The sequence below is a fragment of the Marmota marmota genome, unplaced genomic scaffold (genome assembly GCF_001458135.2).
Source record: "Marmota marmota marmota unplaced genomic scaffold, marMar, whole genome shotgun sequence".
Lineage (NCBI taxonomy): Eukaryota > Metazoa > Chordata > Mammalia > Rodentia > Sciuridae > Marmota > Marmota marmota.
The window spans coordinates 53,342-72,176 of record NW_026000350.1 but is presented as its reverse complement, the minus strand read 5'-3'; the positions used below and the strand labels follow the sequence as shown (position 1 = coordinate 72,176).

The 18,835-nt window shown below is 31.9% G+C and overlaps 1 protein-coding gene across 7 annotated transcripts in view; it reads right to left on the bottom strand.

Moving 5' to 3' along the window:
* LOC107133671 (lysine-specific demethylase 5D-like) overlaps window positions 1–18,835 on the bottom strand; it is a 52,469-nt gene that overhangs the window by 12,894 nt on the left and 20,740 nt on the right. For 6 of the 7 annotated variants that reach the window (XR_007345119.1, XM_048797472.1, XM_048797473.1 and 3 more), the window contains 7 exons: window positions 14,752–14,875; window positions 14,466–14,632; window positions 12,165–12,323; window positions 11,654–11,773; window positions 11,382–11,540; window positions 1,870–2,051; window positions 1,603–1,765 (listed from right to left, as the gene is read on the bottom strand). Coding sequence is in view for 6 of the 7 variants with exons in the window: in XM_048797472.1 (XP_048653429.1) it covers window positions 1,603–1,765; window positions 1,870–2,051; window positions 11,382–11,540; window positions 11,654–11,773; window positions 12,165–12,323; window positions 14,466–14,632; window positions 14,752–14,875 (1,074 nt within the window). In the remaining variant the exon portion in view is untranslated. The remainder of the gene's footprint in view (window positions 1–1,602; window positions 1,766–1,869; window positions 2,052–11,381; window positions 11,541–11,653; window positions 11,774–12,164; window positions 12,324–14,465; window positions 14,633–14,751; window positions 14,876–18,835) is intronic. The other variant, XM_015475923.2, reaches the window with a different exon arrangement.

The window sequence follows — 18,835 nt, the reverse complement described above, 5'->3', positions numbered from 1 at the left end:
AAGGAGTGGGGAGGTTAGAAATAGTTCAGAGGATTAGACAAAGGGACAAAAGAGAAGAAAGGGTGTTAGAAATAGAAAAGAAAGTGGAAAGAATTTGACCTAACTTTTCTACTGAGTACATCTCTGTGGTTTCACAGCAAATCTCACCCCTGTGAACATCCACAAGACTGGGACCTCATTAGAATACAATACATTCCATCCTTGTACAAGTTGATTAAAATGAACTCTACTCTATAACTAAAAAGAACCAATAAAAAAAGAATGTGAGGATATTAATATCATATTTATAGAAATGCAAACATTAGAGAATTCTATGAGCAACTGTATAACAGCAAATAGGTTTCCTAGTAAAAAACAAGTCCAACCTAAAGTGTGCATGGACTTTGTGCAGAGAATATGTAGGGCACATAGATAACAAAAACAAAAACAGAAATACACACAATAAAATGTTATGATTTATGTGTAAGATGTTCCCCAAGAGCTCAAGTGTAACACAAAGCAAGAGGTTCTGAGTAATATTATTGGATTATGAGAGCATCAATCAGTGCATCAATCCCACATGATAGGGATTAACTAACTAGGTGGTGACTGCAGGCAGGAAGAGTGTGGCTGGAGGAGCTAAGTCACTGGGGTGTGCCTTTGGGTTATATTTTGTCCCCCGTCAACAAAGCTCTATGCATTCTGCCTGTGATGTTCTGAGCTGCTTTCCTCTGCCACATCTTCTGCCTTGATGTTCTGCCTCATTTAGGCCCAAGGACCTCTGAAACTGTTGAATTCTAAATATGTTCCTCCTCTAAAATTAATTTTGTCAGATCTTTTCTTCACATGCATGAAAAAGCTGACTAAAGTAGAACTAGAGTCATGAGGAAGGAGAAAAGTGCAACTATAGAGAGCTGGATGATTTCACTATCTTTAACATTCTATTTTTTCCGTATAAGATAAAATAATATTATGAAAAAGAGGAAAACCACGCAAGATAGCATTCAGGAAACATCAGATAAGGAAGGGAATCTTGGAGATGCCAAGTCCATTTTGTTCAGATGGAAAAACTCAACGAAATGGCAATCGAGTATAATTTTTTTTTTTGTAGAAGTTCAATAGTTTAGACACACTGAAATGAGAAAAAGCATTGTGTAAAAAAAGCATAGTGTGCCAAAAAAGTACCCACCTTCATTCATCTCTGACAGACTGATGGCTTATTCCTTTGCAGAGCAAGCTGATAAAAATCAATCCTGGAGAATCCCAAAAGTTTACAACCACCCCCTCATTCCATTGAGTTTTCTTAAAGTTAAAATTAGTGCCTAGTAATGCTAAGAGGAAAATGATTGTTCACTAATTAAGATGCAGGATTCAAGTTTTCATTTTCACTTTTATGTTTCTAAGTAATCCTCTCATATCTCTTCTTTGCTACAGCAGTGGCTTACACAGGACAGCAACTTGACAGCAGCATGGAAGGGGAGACATATGTGATGATAAATCTAGTCTACCCAGTAAAGTGCTTATAACTTTACTTCTTCCAAAATTGAGCTCTTATTATGTCTTCCTATTCCTCCAGAGATTACTGCATTTTTTTCCCCTTTCCCCTTACTTCCAGGTACTCACTGGCACACCATGTGACATGAGGGTGTTGGGATTCATGAGGGTGACAAGTTGGTGTAGAAGATCAGGCTGGCTATCAAAGAGCTCGGGTGTCAGACTCTTCATCACCTCCTCCAAATGCTCTGCTGCCAATGAGGGTACTCCATACCAGGTCTTTGGCTCACCCCTGCTCAGATAGAGAGGACATATATTAAAGTCTACATACACTGTGCCTAGTGGGAGGAGTCTTGGTATTTGATATTTATCCCAGCCACTGTTGGTCCTGCTCACCAGTGCAGGTAGTTAATGGAGTAACTCCAGTGATCCTCAATATGCCAACAAAATGCTGAAAAAACCATGCCCACATACAGCCAGGGCACTTTCATGCCTGAGATGTCTGCATTGATGTGGCAGAGAACAGACTGATCCAGCACGGGCATCACATTCAGGTTCCAACCACAGGTTGCATACTCCTGTTGGGTCAGAGATTTGTCAGAGTGGCAACAGAGCAGGACTGAAACAGACCTACAGAGGAAGATAATTGTGTTCTTAGGGATGTTTCTAGTTAGCATTCAAAATCCTTTCATCCATGTATAAAACAAATCTTTCTTCTAGGGACAAGAGCCCTATAGCCTAAAGTATTAGTTACCCATTTTATAGACTAAGATACAACTGGCTTCAGAAACTTTTCATAAATATTCTTTAAGGTCACTTTAACCCATTTATTAGTTATCTGCTAAACTCCAGACCCTCTGTTGGCCACTAATTAACATTTATAGACAATGTAATAGTGTTACTTTCTCTTGATTTCTTCAGTACCAAAAAATATATCATGTTTTTATCTGAGGTGGTGGTTCAAGTCTGCAATCCCAGTCATCTGGGAGGCTGAGACAGGAGGATCCCAAGTTCTACAGTCTCAACAAATCAGTAAAGCCCTAAGCAATTAATAAACCCTGTGTAAAAATACATGAATAAACAAATAAATAAAAGACTGGAGATATAGTTAAACAGTAAACTGCTCTGGGCTCAATCCCAAGTATTAAAAAAAAAAAAAATGTTCTTAAGTCTTATTTTTAATCATAGTTCTATTTTACTTTAAATTTATTTTGTAAATTCTTATTAGTTACATGTAATACTGAGGTACATTTTGAAACAATTACAAAAGGATGAGATATAATTTGCTTCAATTCAATCTCTGAATTGAAGAAGTACTACCACTTTTCTCTCCTCCTCCCTCGGCTATTCCCTTTCCTGTATTCTACTGGACTTTTATGTAGAAATTTGTATATACGATGCACATATATGTATGTGTGTGTGTGTGTGTGTGTGTGTGTGTGTGTGTGTGTGTGTTAGATACCAATATTAGTATATTCACTACTTTCCTTAGGTTATTTTAGGTTCTCCTATTCCCAAGATTATAAATTATTAATTACACTGTCTTATTCATTTCTTTCTTTTCTGCGCTCCGAAACTAGTTATTAAGCATTTATTGCTACATCAAAAGCTGATGGCCAGAGAGGGATGTCTGTGAAATTTTAAGAAAGTTTCAGAAACTTCAAGGGACATCTCTCCACGGAAATATTAAAATAAAAGTGAAAAAATTATCAAATTCAAATTTATCACAATTTAGGATAAAACCAAAAATTATATTGCATCAAGAGAAAAGAGAATCAAGCACAACAGAAAAGCGTCATAACATTTTAACTTATCCTTTCCCAAGCCTCACTTCTTGATTATTGGTAGATGAAGACAACAGCCTACATTTCTGGGGTAGGCACCATGGAACAGAATAGATATTTGCTCTCAGAGTTGTGTTTAGAACTAGTTGTGAATGTGCTTTAGAAATGCAAAGGATTTATTTTGATTTTGTGTAATTTTATTATCTTAGGGTCAAAGAGCAGAGACTTGAAGGGCAAAATATGATAATGAAAATGGTCTAGCCATTCCTCCCAGGGAAAAAATAGCAGTTGAGGCAAACAATGGACAAGATATTAAAATCTAAAAGTGGAAGAGCCCTAAAATGCTTCCACTTAACACAAGGAATCTAGAAAACCACATGTCTCCAGGATAGAGAATAAGCTCAAAAGAGGAACTAGAATCTGTAAGGGATAAAAAGAAAATAGAAACTGTCACTTGCTTCAAGTATTATGCAAGCAGATAGTGAAGAGAAAAGCTGTAAATGGCAGGCCATACGCCAACCTAACCAACATAAGGTCACAGTAGAGTCACACAGCAAATAATGAAAGAGTATTCAGGGCCAAAATGTGACAAAGAAAAGTCTTAATTAATAGATTAGAAAAGTCACTATAAACAATTTTAAGTCATGAAAGGCAGAAAAATAAAATTCAGATGTGCAAGTCCTGTTTTGATTTTCAGTATTATCACACATAAAACAAGAAGAATGCACCATTCATTAAAAAACAAACTAACTAAAAATAACAAAAACAAAAATGAGAAAGAAGAATAGAAAGGAAATAGAAACTGTTACTGAGAAAGCAAACATGTAATCTGTATTATATATGTTTATTTTATATTTTGTATACATAGATCCTGTAAAACAAAATCTGGGTTTAATATAATTATACAGAAAAATGGTAAAGAGAATTATTTAGGCAGAAATAAAGAAAACAACCTATCAAACAAAAAACACTGAAGGGTAACTCAAGACTATACAATAAGGTATGATAGAGATAACTACATATGTAAAGGTAAAGGTCATTAGTATTGATTGCACTTTTCTTTGAAACTTTTTAGCCCCATAAGACATGCAATACAGACATATATAACACCACTAATCATGTTAAGAAGCATACAAGTTATAAAAATTAATTTGTTATAGTAATGACAAGGGGATAGGAATAGAGGAACAAAGCTGTTGTACACCATGGAAACTAAATTGGTTTCATTTACTCTAGACTGTTGTAATTTATAAGACATTTGCTTTATTCACTGATGTATCTACTAAATAGATTTAAAATAATAAAAAGGAAAGAGAATTCAAATAATACACTAGAAAATAATGATTTTAAAGAAGACAGTGGGTCAATATTTTGAGAAGGATTAGGAACTAAGTTAAACTAAACTAAATTGTGTGAAGATTCCCAACCCTTTCCAGAAAGAAGCAGAGAGGGAAACGATGACCACAGTGGAAAGACAACCTCTAGGCCAACATCATACTAAACAGAGAAAAACTGAAAGTATTTCCTATAGGAACAAGACAAGGATGTCCACTCCCACTTCTATTTATGTTTAATCAGAAAAGAGAAGGAAATTAAAGGGAAACAAGCAAGTAAAGAAGTCAATTATCTCGTTTCCTAACATTATCCCACACTTACAAGACCCAAAACACTACAAGACTCAAAACACTCCACAGTAAGACTTCTATAGCTAATAAACAAATTTATCAAATCAGCAGGATACAAGATCAACGTACACAAATCAACTGCTTTCCTATACTCTAATACTTAACTTACTAAAGATGAAAAAAAAGAAAAGGTAAAAACACTGTTCCATTCACAATTACCTCAAAAAAAAAATAAAAATAAAAAAAGGAAGGTGAAGGTGCTCCACAAGGAAAACTATAGAACACTAAAGATGTCTAAGACAATGTTAAAAATCTCCCATGTTCCTGGATAGGCAGAATGGCAGAAAATAGCCAAATGGCCATACTACCTTGAGTGTTATACAGATCTAACATAATTTCTATCAAAATACCAATGACATTCTTTACAGAACTAGAGAAAAACAGTTTTAAAATTCATTTGGAAGAATAAGACTTAGAATAGCCAAAGCAATCCTAAGCAGGAGTAATACTGGAGACATCAAACCACCACAACTCAAATTATACTACAGAGCTGCAGTAACAGTAACAGCATGGTACTATCATCAAAACAGACCCGAAAGCCAATGAAACAGACAACGAGACAAAGAAACAGTCAAATAATACTTGATAAATATGCCAAAAATGTATGTTAGGGAAGACAGACTATTTAAAAAAGCACTACTGTGCAAACAGGATATCCATACATAGGATGAAACTTGATCATTCACCATGCACAAGTCAATGCAAAGTGGATCAAAGACCTACAACTTAGATCAGAACTTTTACAACTGCTAGTGGAAAAAATAGTATCAACTTCCTTGAGAAGACTCCTGAAGCACAAAAAATAAAACCAAGAATCAGAAAGCAGGCTGGCATATATCAAAAAGTTGTATACAGCAAAGGAAACAAGAACAGAAACAGAGAGCTTGCAGAATAGAAGGATATCTTTGCCTCCCACTCCTCAGTTACAGAATTACTACTCAGAATATATGAAGAATTCCAAAGACTTAACACCAATAAAACCAAACAATCCAATCAACAAATGGACAATGAACTATAGAGATGCTTCTCAAAAGAAGAAATACAAATGGCCAATACATGAAAAAATGTTCAACATCCACAGTAATCAGGGAAATGCAAATCAAAACTACACTGAGACTTCTCACTCCAATCAGAATGGCAATTACCAAGAATATGAATAACAGTAAGTGTAGGTGACAATGTGAATGAAAACATACATAATAAATTGTTGATAGGACTGCAAATAAGAGCAACCACAAAAGGAAAGTGATGTGGAAATTCCTCAAAAAAACTAGGAATGGAACCCAGCTATCCCATTCCTGGGTATTTATCCGAAAGAAGTGAGATTAACATACTAAAGGGATACAACCATATCAAGGTTTATAATAATGCAGTTCACGATAGCCAAGTTATGGAATCAGTCCAGATGTCCATCAACATATGAGTAGATAAAGAAAATATGATATATGTACACAAGGGAGTTTTAATCAGTCATAAAGATAGATGAAATTATAGCATTCACCAGTAAATGGATAATACTGGAAATCATCATGCTAAATAAAATAAGCAACCATAAAGTCAAGGGTCAAATGATTTCTCTCATTTGCAGAAGCTAGACCAAATAAGAAAAAAAAAAAAAAAAAAAAACAACTTAAGTATCTTTGGGATGGAGGAGGAGGAAATCCCATAAAAACAGATATCAATGGAATAAAGGAAGGAGACTGAGGGGCAGGAGAGATAGGAAATGGGAGAAACTGTGAAATAAAACTGACTAAAGTAAACTATAAATCCAAATATAAACATATACAAAATAATGAAATTCATTGGTGTTTGTGTGTGTGTATGTATGTATGCCATGTGCATGTGTGCATATATATATGCACACATACATACATGTGTATGTATATATATTCACATGTGTGTGTGTATATATATATACATCATATGTCTGTGTATATATGTATTTATATATATAAATCCATGTATGTACATAAATACACCCCAGTGAATTTCACTTCTTTGTGTATCTACAAAGCCACTACTTATAAAAAGTATGTATATAAATATATAAAGAAAGAAAGATCAAGATTGGAGGAAAGGGTGGGAGGGAGAAAAGGGAAAAGTACTTAGCATTAAATTAGAGCAAATTATGTTTTATGCTTGTATAACTATATCAAAATGATCCCCAAAATTATATAAAACTATAATGCAATAGGAAAAAAATAGAGGAATAAAGAGAAAAGAGTCATTTTGACAAAATTTTTAGACTGGCTAAAATTTTAATCAGTTTTGTAAAATTTATCTTAGGGCACTCTCTGTACTTTCTTGTACAAGAAAACCCAGTTTTCATACAGAACCCTAAGTTAGCAAGAAAAGAATTTCTACTCTCAACATTGACCAATTTTTTCATCTACCATCCACTTTCCTACTTAAGTGTATATCCCACTTGTTTGGGCTGTATTTCAATAAGAGGTTATTTCTACATGAGATTTTTATTTTCAAAACTTTGGAAATCCTAAATAAAAGCTGCCATCAATATTTTAATTTGTCAGGCTCTGATCTTCTTTGAGACTATCAAAAAAGAAACAGAGAAAAAGAGAAATGAATCATTGACAGAAAAACAAGAAAGAAAACAAAAAACAATAGAATTACACTTACCTACTTTACTGCTCAACAATATACTGAAAAACATCTGGATTACCATTTAATATATACTATTTATTTTTCAAGGTGATTATAGTTACATGTTCAAAGAAATCACAAAGCACCTCAGGTTCTGCATACAAATTTTGTTTAAGAAGAATATTTGAAAGACGAAACAAGACAAAGCACACATGAACAGAAGTTCTGAAACTGATGTTACCCTTTAGTCAATTAATTTTTGGATATCAAGTTTAAATAAGAAAACAAGACTTGGTACTTCCAAAAGACGGAATACAATAGATTGCAACATAAAGTTACCATAGCTGTGATAAACATTACCCTCTGGCAGCAAAATGGAGGAATAAGACACTGAACATATTTGCCTATCTTAGCTTCTGTGAAGAGAAAAGAAAGAAAAATGTTTGTGAAATATTTTATCCAGATTTATTCATGGCCTATCAAAACAGACTATGGCTAGACTTCACACATGCAAATGTTAAGATAAAAGTATTTTTATAAATTTCTGGATTACAGTGTCCTTAGGTATTTAATAGAACCAGTGTTAAGTATCCTTGAGCAGGACATTTAAAAATCAACTTCAAAAAAAAAAAGTTTGTTCTATGTATTTATATGGCTCAAAGAATTCACAATAAACTAACAGAATAAAGTCACAACATATGGATGAAGTTGTGAAATTAGTGAAAATTTATTGAGGAAAAAAACACCACTTAGGTAATTAACACTATACTGTAAAAGCACAGGAAAGGAAGCATGAAGAAGAAATGACCTCAATATTTGCTAGGTAAATCTGGTAAACAATCAACCAGCAATTCTAAAAATAAAAAATATATTTCAGAAATTAAAAGGGTCATTTAAATAAGAAAACATACATTTTGAAATTTAGAATATAATAAAAAAAACATTTTTATAAAACACTTTTATACATTATATATATATTATATATAAATTATAAGTATATGATTATATAAATATATAATATAAAAATATAAATTTTTATACATAAAAAATATAACATAAGAAATGTGGAAGAAGAAAAAATTAGAATAATAATTCTTAAAAGATACAGTCTGAAAGAGGGGTTAATGGCCACATATTTTCTACAATTTATAAAAACTGAACTCACATATATGAGAAATCCTTTAAATCCCTAGGAGGTTAAACAAAAGGTCATATCTATAAGGAGAAACTGCATAGCTTAAAACAAAGAGATCTTAATAACCATCTAGAGAAAAAAACAGATTACAGTACTCTTAGAGTTGACTTCGAAAAGGAGTCAAATTAGACTTTTTTTAATGTATTCCAGAGTAAACAAGAGAAACTACTACAAGAATAAAGATTTTATTTATAAATAAAAAGAAAATAATTAACAATTCATTTTAATAAAGGAAAACAACCAATAGGAAAAAGAGCTGTTGTAGGAAAGGTGAGATGATGAGTAAAATAAGCCAAAAAGACACGAAAAAAACAGACAAATAGTAAGTAAAATTCTGTTTTTAAACAGAAAAAAGCATGCTCCCAAAATTTTACACCTCAGGAGGACTGAATAATAACAGTCTAACATTGCTCAAAAAAATAATAAGTACTCTTAAAATGTTAAGAAAAGTGTACTTGGACTTGCTGAATTAAAAGCAACAGATAATGGAAAAAGAAACGAATTAGAAACAAAGCAAAAACGAAGTATTAGAAATTATGTTCATAATGAAAATGAAAGAAAACCACTATTAATTCACATCAAATGAAAACTGAGTGATTCCTCAGTTAAAAGATTAAAAAGAACAGTTCTATATTAGTTACAAAAATAAACACCTAAATTCTAAGTACAGAGCACAATAACTTCGGAGAAAAAAAAAAAAACCTACATCCAGAATCCAAGAGAAACTAAAAGGAACAGAATTGAGGGACATAAGAGAGAATGGTATTTATGTGTTTCATAAAATCATCAAATTAATTATAGTAAGTATATAAAAGGGTATATATACTATATATAAATATACTGCATATACTCAGGTCTCTATATACATACGTATATATTATACATGTGTAAATGCCTGAGAACTTCTAACAGTTTATGAAATATGAATCATATGTCTCAAGTTGTTCAACTGTACAATTAACCCTAATGAAAAGTATTTGGCCTCATTAATTAATAATATAAAGCATATTTGATTAAATTTATAGCTTCTAAATCAGCAGTATAACCATATCATTGATCAAAATCTGAAGTCTTCTCACTAGTTTGAGCATAACTTGTATCTCACTTTATTAATCAATTCTGAACATACCTCAATTCAACTGCAAATATAAAGCAAAAATAAAAAATGATTCATATAGGAAAATATATAAATGTTGTTGTTAGAATAAATCTGGGATACAGTATTATACAATAGTGAAAAGCAAGAATTAAAGCTAAGAACAATGCAGATGAAACTTCAAAGCATAAAACTGACCAAGAAGGCTTTGTAGATATATATATATATATATATATATATATATATATTTATATATACATATATGTAATTAAATGCTAAAAAATTGTAAGAAAACTTATAATTTAAGATACTGGGTCCTTTAGTTATTAGTGGAAATATAATACTTATAGAAAAGCAATTTTCTCAATGTAATCATATTTGAAACTAATGAAATGTATATTTAAGAATTTGATTACTGTTTTATAATTAATGAAAAGGCTACATATTTTTGTGACTTCAAACATCACATAATTTTTATTTAATTTCAAAACACAACTGGAAATATACTAAAATATTATCAATGGAGACATAAGTGATTTCCTTCTTTTCTCATAAATATAAATCAGTATATTATGTTTTCCATAACAGTCTGTTTTTAAAAATCCAAGGCAAAATGATACTACATATATAGTAGAAATTATACAGATATATAAATATATTGAATATTTTATGGCTGAACTATCTTCTCAAAACACTACTTTTGCTATCTAGATCATCTGTCTAAAGGCCAATCTATACACAAAGCCAAATATTAATTCTTTTTACTCTGGTCATCTGATCAGCATGACAATAATTACAGTAGGAATTCCATATTATATTATATACTACAGAATATATCTAATTATATTATATTGCATTCCCTATACTACATATGGAAGATTACTTTTTAATTTCCTCTTTCCAAATATTTTGCTTCTCTACTGAAGGAAATTTTTAATATAATGAGCATTTAGAACATCTTTATGATCTAAGATAATATCTTGTATTAAAGGATAAAGTGAGTGGTCTGTCTTACACCTCAAGTAAAAAAAAATGGCAAATTTAATGAGTGCACTAATTCTGGCGGGGAACTGAATCCAAAGACCCTTTACCTTAAGCCACAACTCCTAGTATTTTAAGAAAGTATCTAAGTTGCTAATGCTGGACTTGAACTTGCAATCCTCCTGTCTCAGCATTCTGAGTTCACAGGAATGCATCATCATGCCAGGGCATTTCCTGAAGACCCTTTTAGTTAATAGCTATGACTATTAAAAAATTCATCATAGTACTTGTTTTTCGCTATATATAACTAAAAAGTGATAGCTTTAAATATTTACATTTAGAGAACGGTGACAAAGTAGTACAACTCCTAAATGATCATATCAAGTTATTATCCTCTTAATGTAAAGAGTAAAAAAAGTGGTAGTAATGACAGCTGTTATACTTCTGGGTAACTAACAGATAAATTAATCTCTCATTGTGAAAAAAACACTGTGTAAGAGCATACAAGGACAAAAGATTTTACTTTTCTTTATCATAATATTAACATAAATCACCAACTACATTACCTCTTCCTCAGGGGACAGGTTCCGTTTATTACTGCTGACAGGAAAGCCACTGCCAAATTCTCTGGAATGAATGTCTGCTCCATATTCAACTGTCACATCTTCCTCAATGCTGCTCACCAACCTCCAGAATTCCTTCTCCACGACTTCTGTAGGCACCATCTATGATATCAGGTGAAAATATGAATATAGCCCTCTATACTTTATTACCTTGTCTTCATGAAAACTAAGATTACCAGACACTACTCCATATCATCCCAGTCCCAGTCACATACATGTACAGGCATGTTGAAGTAGTCAGCCTTGAAGGAATCAGCCATCTCACCAAAACTCTGCAAAGTGTACTCCTGGGTAGCCTGTTCAAAACCAAAAGCTTCAGGGGGCCGTTTACACTCCTGAAATAAAAACGTATTTTGGCAAAACAAAAGCAACAGGTGAAGAAGTACTAGGAATAAAGCTAAAGAAGTTTCTTTAGGTTGTTCAATATCTTACTCTATAACTTCAAGTTTTCCTATGTTTCCAGGTAGGATAATTTCTTCAGTATCTACCAAACCGAATGTTTCTGTCTTTGCTGCCATCATTTAAGCCATATAATTACTGTCCTTTTTCTCTGGTTGTTCCCATCTTATGGATACTTTACTCATGCATTCTTGAGATACATAATTAAAAGGTACTCAGAAAAGGATACAAATTATCACATACTCTTAGTTTCCCTTAATTCAGGAAGACAAATGACAGAAATTAAAAAGCACTAAAATTAAAACATCTATGATGGACAAGACTTACTGCCAAGATGCATTTTGGGCATCTCCACACCCCTCTAGGAATCTCAGGAAGGGGTGGCAATAGGCAGAAGATATGGTAATTATCTTCACAGCCATCACAGAGAAGCAGTTTATCATCTTCATCCCCCCGAGAGCATATTCGGCAAACATATGAATCAATCTAACAGGAAAAATAAAAATATAAGGTACTTGCTCCAGGATTCGAAATTCCAGATTGTGAAATCATTCATTCTTTAGTTGTTGTTTAATTTAGTTGCCGTCGTTGTGGATGGACCTTTATTTTATTTATTTACTTATTTATTTATATGTGGTGCTGAAACTCAAACCCAGGGCCTCACACGTCAGGCAAGTGTTCTACCACTAAACCACACCCCCAGGCCCAGACCATTCATTCTTAACATCAACTACCATACCATGTTTTGCTCTTGAGTTCACTTTCTGGTAAAAAATACAACAAACAGGACATGAATAATTAACTAAGCAATATAACACATTAATAAATGAATGAACCATATTTAATGTCTTTGGGGGCAGTAACACTGAGGACCTTTTATTAAAGTTTCAGAAATGCAAACTAAAATCATAAGATATGAACTAGCATTGATCATTTACAGAATTACAAATTGCTGAAAATATTTGGTATAGATCGCAAAATAAATTAAAAAAAAAAAAAAGATCAAAAGACTGAATAACCAACTATGCCTATTCTTTTAGTAAGTTTTAGTTTAGTAAATAATCATTTTCACTCTAAAAATGTCTGGTTTAAACAATGATTCAATCAGAGACCCAAATGGTAAGTCACAAGAATAAACATTAAGGACAGACTAAAGAACCTGAATTCTTAAGATACTATTGAAAAACTCTAGTGCCAAGGACTAAGAAAGAAAACGTGTAAATAAATTTTTATTAGGGTAGATTCACAATGAAAAATTATCTACATGTTACTTAAAGGCAAACATTTGAAAGCTTAATATTCATAGTGAAATTATTCTAAGTAGTCAAGAACTAGAGGGTGGGATTGTAGATCAGCAGTAGAATGCTCACCAGGCGTGTTGAGACCCTGGATTGGATCCTCAGCACTACATAAATAAAAATAAATAAAACAAAGGTATTGTGTCCAACTACAGCCAAAAATAAATATTAAAAAATAACTGAAATCTACCAAAAATTCACTGAACAATAAAATAGATACAGTTATGGTACACTCAGAAAAATGAGAAATTATATCCCATCTGATTCAAATGTATGATATGTCAAGGTCGTTGTACTGTCATGTGTAATTATTTAAAACAAATTTAAAAATTTTAAAAAATAAAAATTAAAAAAATAGATAGTTGTGTAAAAGTCGGAGATAAGAAAACAAAAGCACAAGAAATCATTAAGCAATAAAACTTTTCAACTATAACAACATGAAAGAGAATATACTGTCCAATACTGAAAGAGCAAACAAAACTAATCTACTTATTTTTATGTATCCAAGTTATACTTTAGTAAAAAAATAAATAGAAATATAACTATACCAGGACTGAGAGAAACATAATCATTCCCAAATTTGGATAAGATCTATCTATGACAATCTATAAGAAACCCAGGACAAATGAGGACATGATAGTGGTATTAAAGATAATCTCTAAGTTATCAGATGAAGATTATTTGGAGAAATATGAAGAGTATGTAATGTGATATAAAACATACGTTCAAAGATAAGCCTTCCCTAACATAAATACTTTCACAGGAGAAGGCATAAGCAATCAAAATAGTGAAATTAGCTGAAGAGAAAGATGGACAATAAAAAAAAAGAAATTTAAAAAAACAGACTGTAGAAGATTATATAAATCTTTCAAGTAAGAGGAGAAAGAAAGGTAAAATAAAGAGAATAAATTGCAACTGTTCAAAGCACATAAGTAAATCAAAATTACAAAAGAACTACTACACAAAAATTGACAGACTCTCTGAAAGTCCTAAAGCATTTACCGGAAACAACTGTTCTTTCACATAATTTATATGTGACAAAATTATCTTCTATAAAATTTAACTATGAAAATTCAAATTAGTTTTTAAGGAGTTGAAAAGAGAATACAATTTGGTGGAAAATCCTAACCTAAAAATTAAGAGGAATTTTGCTCTTGCCTCTAAATACCTTAAAATTTTCTTCATTTTTCTAGCTATAATCTTCTTATACAAAGGGGAAAGGGCTAAATAGCAAAGGAAAGTAAGATGTCATAAAATATAATAACAACTGAATCTAATTTAAATAGTTTAAAACTGCTAAAAAAAAAGAAGAAAACAGATGAATTCTTACAAATGGGGTAGTGTGGTGATTCTTCCTGAGTCGCATAGTCATCTTGGTGCAGGGTTCTATGCTGTGACTCAAGTCCTCTTTAGATAATGCTGATACTACTTTCCCATCCCCACTATGTTCTTCTTTCACCGTAAGAGTTGGGGGACACGACATAACCCCTTCTTTACCTGTGGAGTCAGAAATAACTCTGAAAACATCCTTTTCTGGCATCAGGATTTATAAACCATTCCTCTCATGGTATTTTAGTAGTCTATCTTTCACACTGACTTAGCCAGTTAAGGTTTACCTTTCTTCCGCAGAGTTTTATCCTTAGCCACAAGCCCCAAGCCCATCATCTTGGGGCCTGCCCCATATATTTGTAGTTTCTTTAGCTCTGGATTTTTCTCAATGTCCTCTTCTGTGGGCTCTGGCTATTAAAAGAAAGTTCAAACAAAGATGAGAGCTTTATATGTAAAGACACAATACTTTGAAGGTAACATACAGACTTTCATATTTAGAAAACACCCCTGTGTTATAAAAGTAAAAGAGATCACAAAGATTAAAAGCTTCCAACAATTTTCATCCATTTGTGAATGTTTTACCTGAGGGCAAGGTATAATCAGGTAAGAAAAAAATGAATAAAAATATTTCTAAGATAATTTTTCTCAGTTTTTTCATATTATAAAAAAGATATTGAAATAACCATGTTGGCAACAAAACGGATGCTTAAATTTCATAAGTTACACCATATAGTAAAGAATCCAACATAAATAACCTTTCTACAATGATATAAAAGATACAAAGTTAAAAGAGGATTCCTTTCCTCTTTAAATGAAAATGATTAGAAATGAGTCTTCTCTCCAGTGTAACAAGAGACCTAGGAAAACGTAAATCCATAATTTGCCAAAATATGTATTTTTTATGTGTGTATGCATATATATCAATCATTTTCAGCATGTAACTATTTTTAGTGAACATTGAGAGATGTATTTTATTTATATTTTATCTGTATTACACTTTCAATTAATCCTATTACATTTCTCCTTCCCATGTAACATTTCTTAGATTATTTTCTATACATAAGTTTATATACACTTAAATCTATATAAATTTTCTCTATATAAAAACACACATGGAAACACAAATAACATTCTTTTTCTCATATTAATTTGTGTAACTAAGTACTCTGTATGAAAATATCAATGTGTATTCATCGGTCCACCTATATGCTGGTATTCTAGACACATCTTGGTATTCTAGAACTAACGTAATCTATTCTTTCATTACACAACACTGAAGGTATTTCCAACTTTGGGGCATCATAAATAATAATGCTATTTATTCAATTAATTGTATTTTTTTGTTTTCCCTATTTTGTAATATTCTAAAGTTGAGAGAACTTATTGACTTCATTGTCAATAAGAAAATTGAAGGATATAAAGTCAACACACAAAAATTTTCTTGTTCCAATAATAAACTGGCTGAAAAACAAATGATAAAAGCAACAATCTCATGCAGAGATAACTGACAAACTTGTTAAAGAGTTCATCTTTTCACACATAAATCAACCTATCTTAAATTATAACTACATCAATTTCTCCATCTAACCTACAAAACCATTATTTCTCCTGCTGAAAATCAACTTAGGGTCAGATACTTGAAAATTAGAAGCAGTCCCTATGCTCCAGAACCCCTACAATTATTCAAATTGGCTCTTTCTAAAATGTTTACAATTGCTACAACACAGGCTATGGTTGGTCCTTGTGCTTTCTGCCTCTTGACTAACTGATGTTGGTACGTACCCCTGTAATCCTGTGTACTATGCTATGTCACTCATTTTGAGAAGTATAAAAAAAAATCAAACTTTTTTTTTAAAGTCATTGATCTCTCCATGTCATCAGTCACTTCTATAGATTAAGACTGGCAAATCATTCTTCTCAAACTATGGTGTAGAATCATCAGAAGAAATCATTTCAAACTCATTCTATGAAGCTAGCATTAGTAGCCCATTACCAAAACTAGACAAGGACATTACAAAAAAAGAAAACTAGAAACCAAATTCCCTCATGAGTGCAAAAATTCTCAACAAAACACTAGCAAGTTGAATATAACACATGAAAAACATCATTCACCATAATAATGTTGTTTTCATTCCAGGGACATAAGGATGCTTCAGCATGTAAAAATCAACAAATGTAATCCACCACATAAATAAAAATGAGAAATAAAAACCACATTATCAATTATCATGTCAACCAATGCAGAAAAGCATTTCATGATATTCACTGGGCTTTCATAATAAGAGCCCTAAACAAATTAGGTACAGGAGAATCATCTCTTGATAAAGGCACAACAAACTTACAGCTAAGATCAGAGTAAATGGAGAAAAACTGAAAGTACTTCTTCTAAAATTAGGAACAAGACAAAATCCTCTCTTATAGCTCTTATTCAATGTAGTACTAGACATTTTAGCCAGATCAATTAGGTAATAGAATAAAATAAAAAGGTATACAATCAGGAAGGGATGAAGTCAAATTATCCCTGTTTGGAGATATAATTTTCTACTTAGACAAAAATTCCATCATAAGATTATTACAAATGATTAACAAATTCAGGAAAATTGTAGGATATAAAATCAACATATAAAAATTAGTAACTTTTCTTGTTCCAATAATAAATTTTCTGAGAATGATAAAAGCAAACCCATTCATGATAGCCACACAAAGATAAAACTGCTAGGTATAAATTTAACCAAGAAAGTGAAAAACTTCTAAATTAAAACTGAAGGGGAAAAAAAAAGCAATTAAGATGACACAAAAAATGGGAAGAACTCCCATGTTCATGGGTTGGAAGTATTAACAGTCCACACTTCTAATTCTAATTGAATGTCTACATTACCCAAAGCAATCTAAAGACTGAATGCAATCCCAATCAAAATATTTATAGCATTTTTCATAAAACTAGACAAGAAATCATCAAAAAATTCACAAAAAGATTCCCAAAGGCCAAATAATCCTGAGCAGAAAGAGTAATGCTGGCGATATCACAATACCTGATTTTAAGACCTAAGTACAGAGACTAACAAAAAAACAAAAACATGAACCACCACCACCAAAAATCAGTATGATATTGGCATAAAAATAAGACACTTGTACTCTAGATCGAATAGAGTCCAACAACAAAAGTAAATAAATAAAGTTTGTCTACAGCCAACTGTCTCAAACACACAAAAGTATTGACAGAGAAAGGTCAGTCTTTCCATAATGGTACTGAGTAAATTGCAATCCACATCCAGAAGACTGAAAATTCACCAGTATCTCTTACTCCATATAAACATCAACTTAAAATAGATCAAACACCTTAATATAAGATCTAAAACTGAAATTACTAGGGAGAATCTTAGAGCAAACACTTCAAGACACTGGTATAGGAAATGACATTCTGGATAGAAACTAAAGCAAAAATTGACAACATTTCATCAGATTAAAAACTCAGAATAGTGAACAATAATAAAACAACAAGAGACCATTTATAAAGTGGAACAAAATATTTGTCAGCTATTCATTTGACAAGTTAGTATAAGAAATTCAAAATCAACAAAATAAACAAGCAATCCAATTTTTAAATGGGCAAACATTCGGGAAAGTTCTCAAAATAAAAAATATAATGCAAATTTAATTGCAAACAAATGAAAAATGTGCAATATTATTATTCATCACAGAAATGCAAATCAAAACTAGGAGATACAGTTGCATCCAGTTAGAATGTCTATTACCAAACCAAAAAAATATAAGAATAAATACTGGTTGGGGGGAATGTAAATTGGTATAGTCATAAAAGAACAGTCTGGAGATTCCTCAAAAGCTAAAAATAAAACTATTACATGATCCAGCTACACCACTCTGAAATAAATCAAAGGAAATAAATCAATATGCCAAAGACATTTCTAAGTCCATATTTATTTCAGCAGTATTCATGGTAACTAAGATGAGGAATCAGATGCTTCTATGCAATTAGATATTATTAACAAATAAATGAATAAAGAAAATGTGATGGAAAGCTGGGAATGGAACCACCATTTGACCCAGCTATCCCCCTTCTTGGACTATTCCCTAAAGACCTTAAAAGAGCGTACTACAGGGATACTGCTACATCGATGTTCATAGCAGCACAATTCACAATAGCTAGACTGTGGAACCAACCTAGATGCCATTCAATAGATGAATGGATTAAAAAAAATGTGGCATTTATACACAATGGAGTATTACGCAGCACTAAAAAATGACAAAATCATGGCATTTGCAGGGAAATGGATGGCACTAGAGCAGATTATGCTAAGTGAAGCTAGCCAATCCTTAAAAAACAAATGCCAAATGTCTTCTTTGATATAA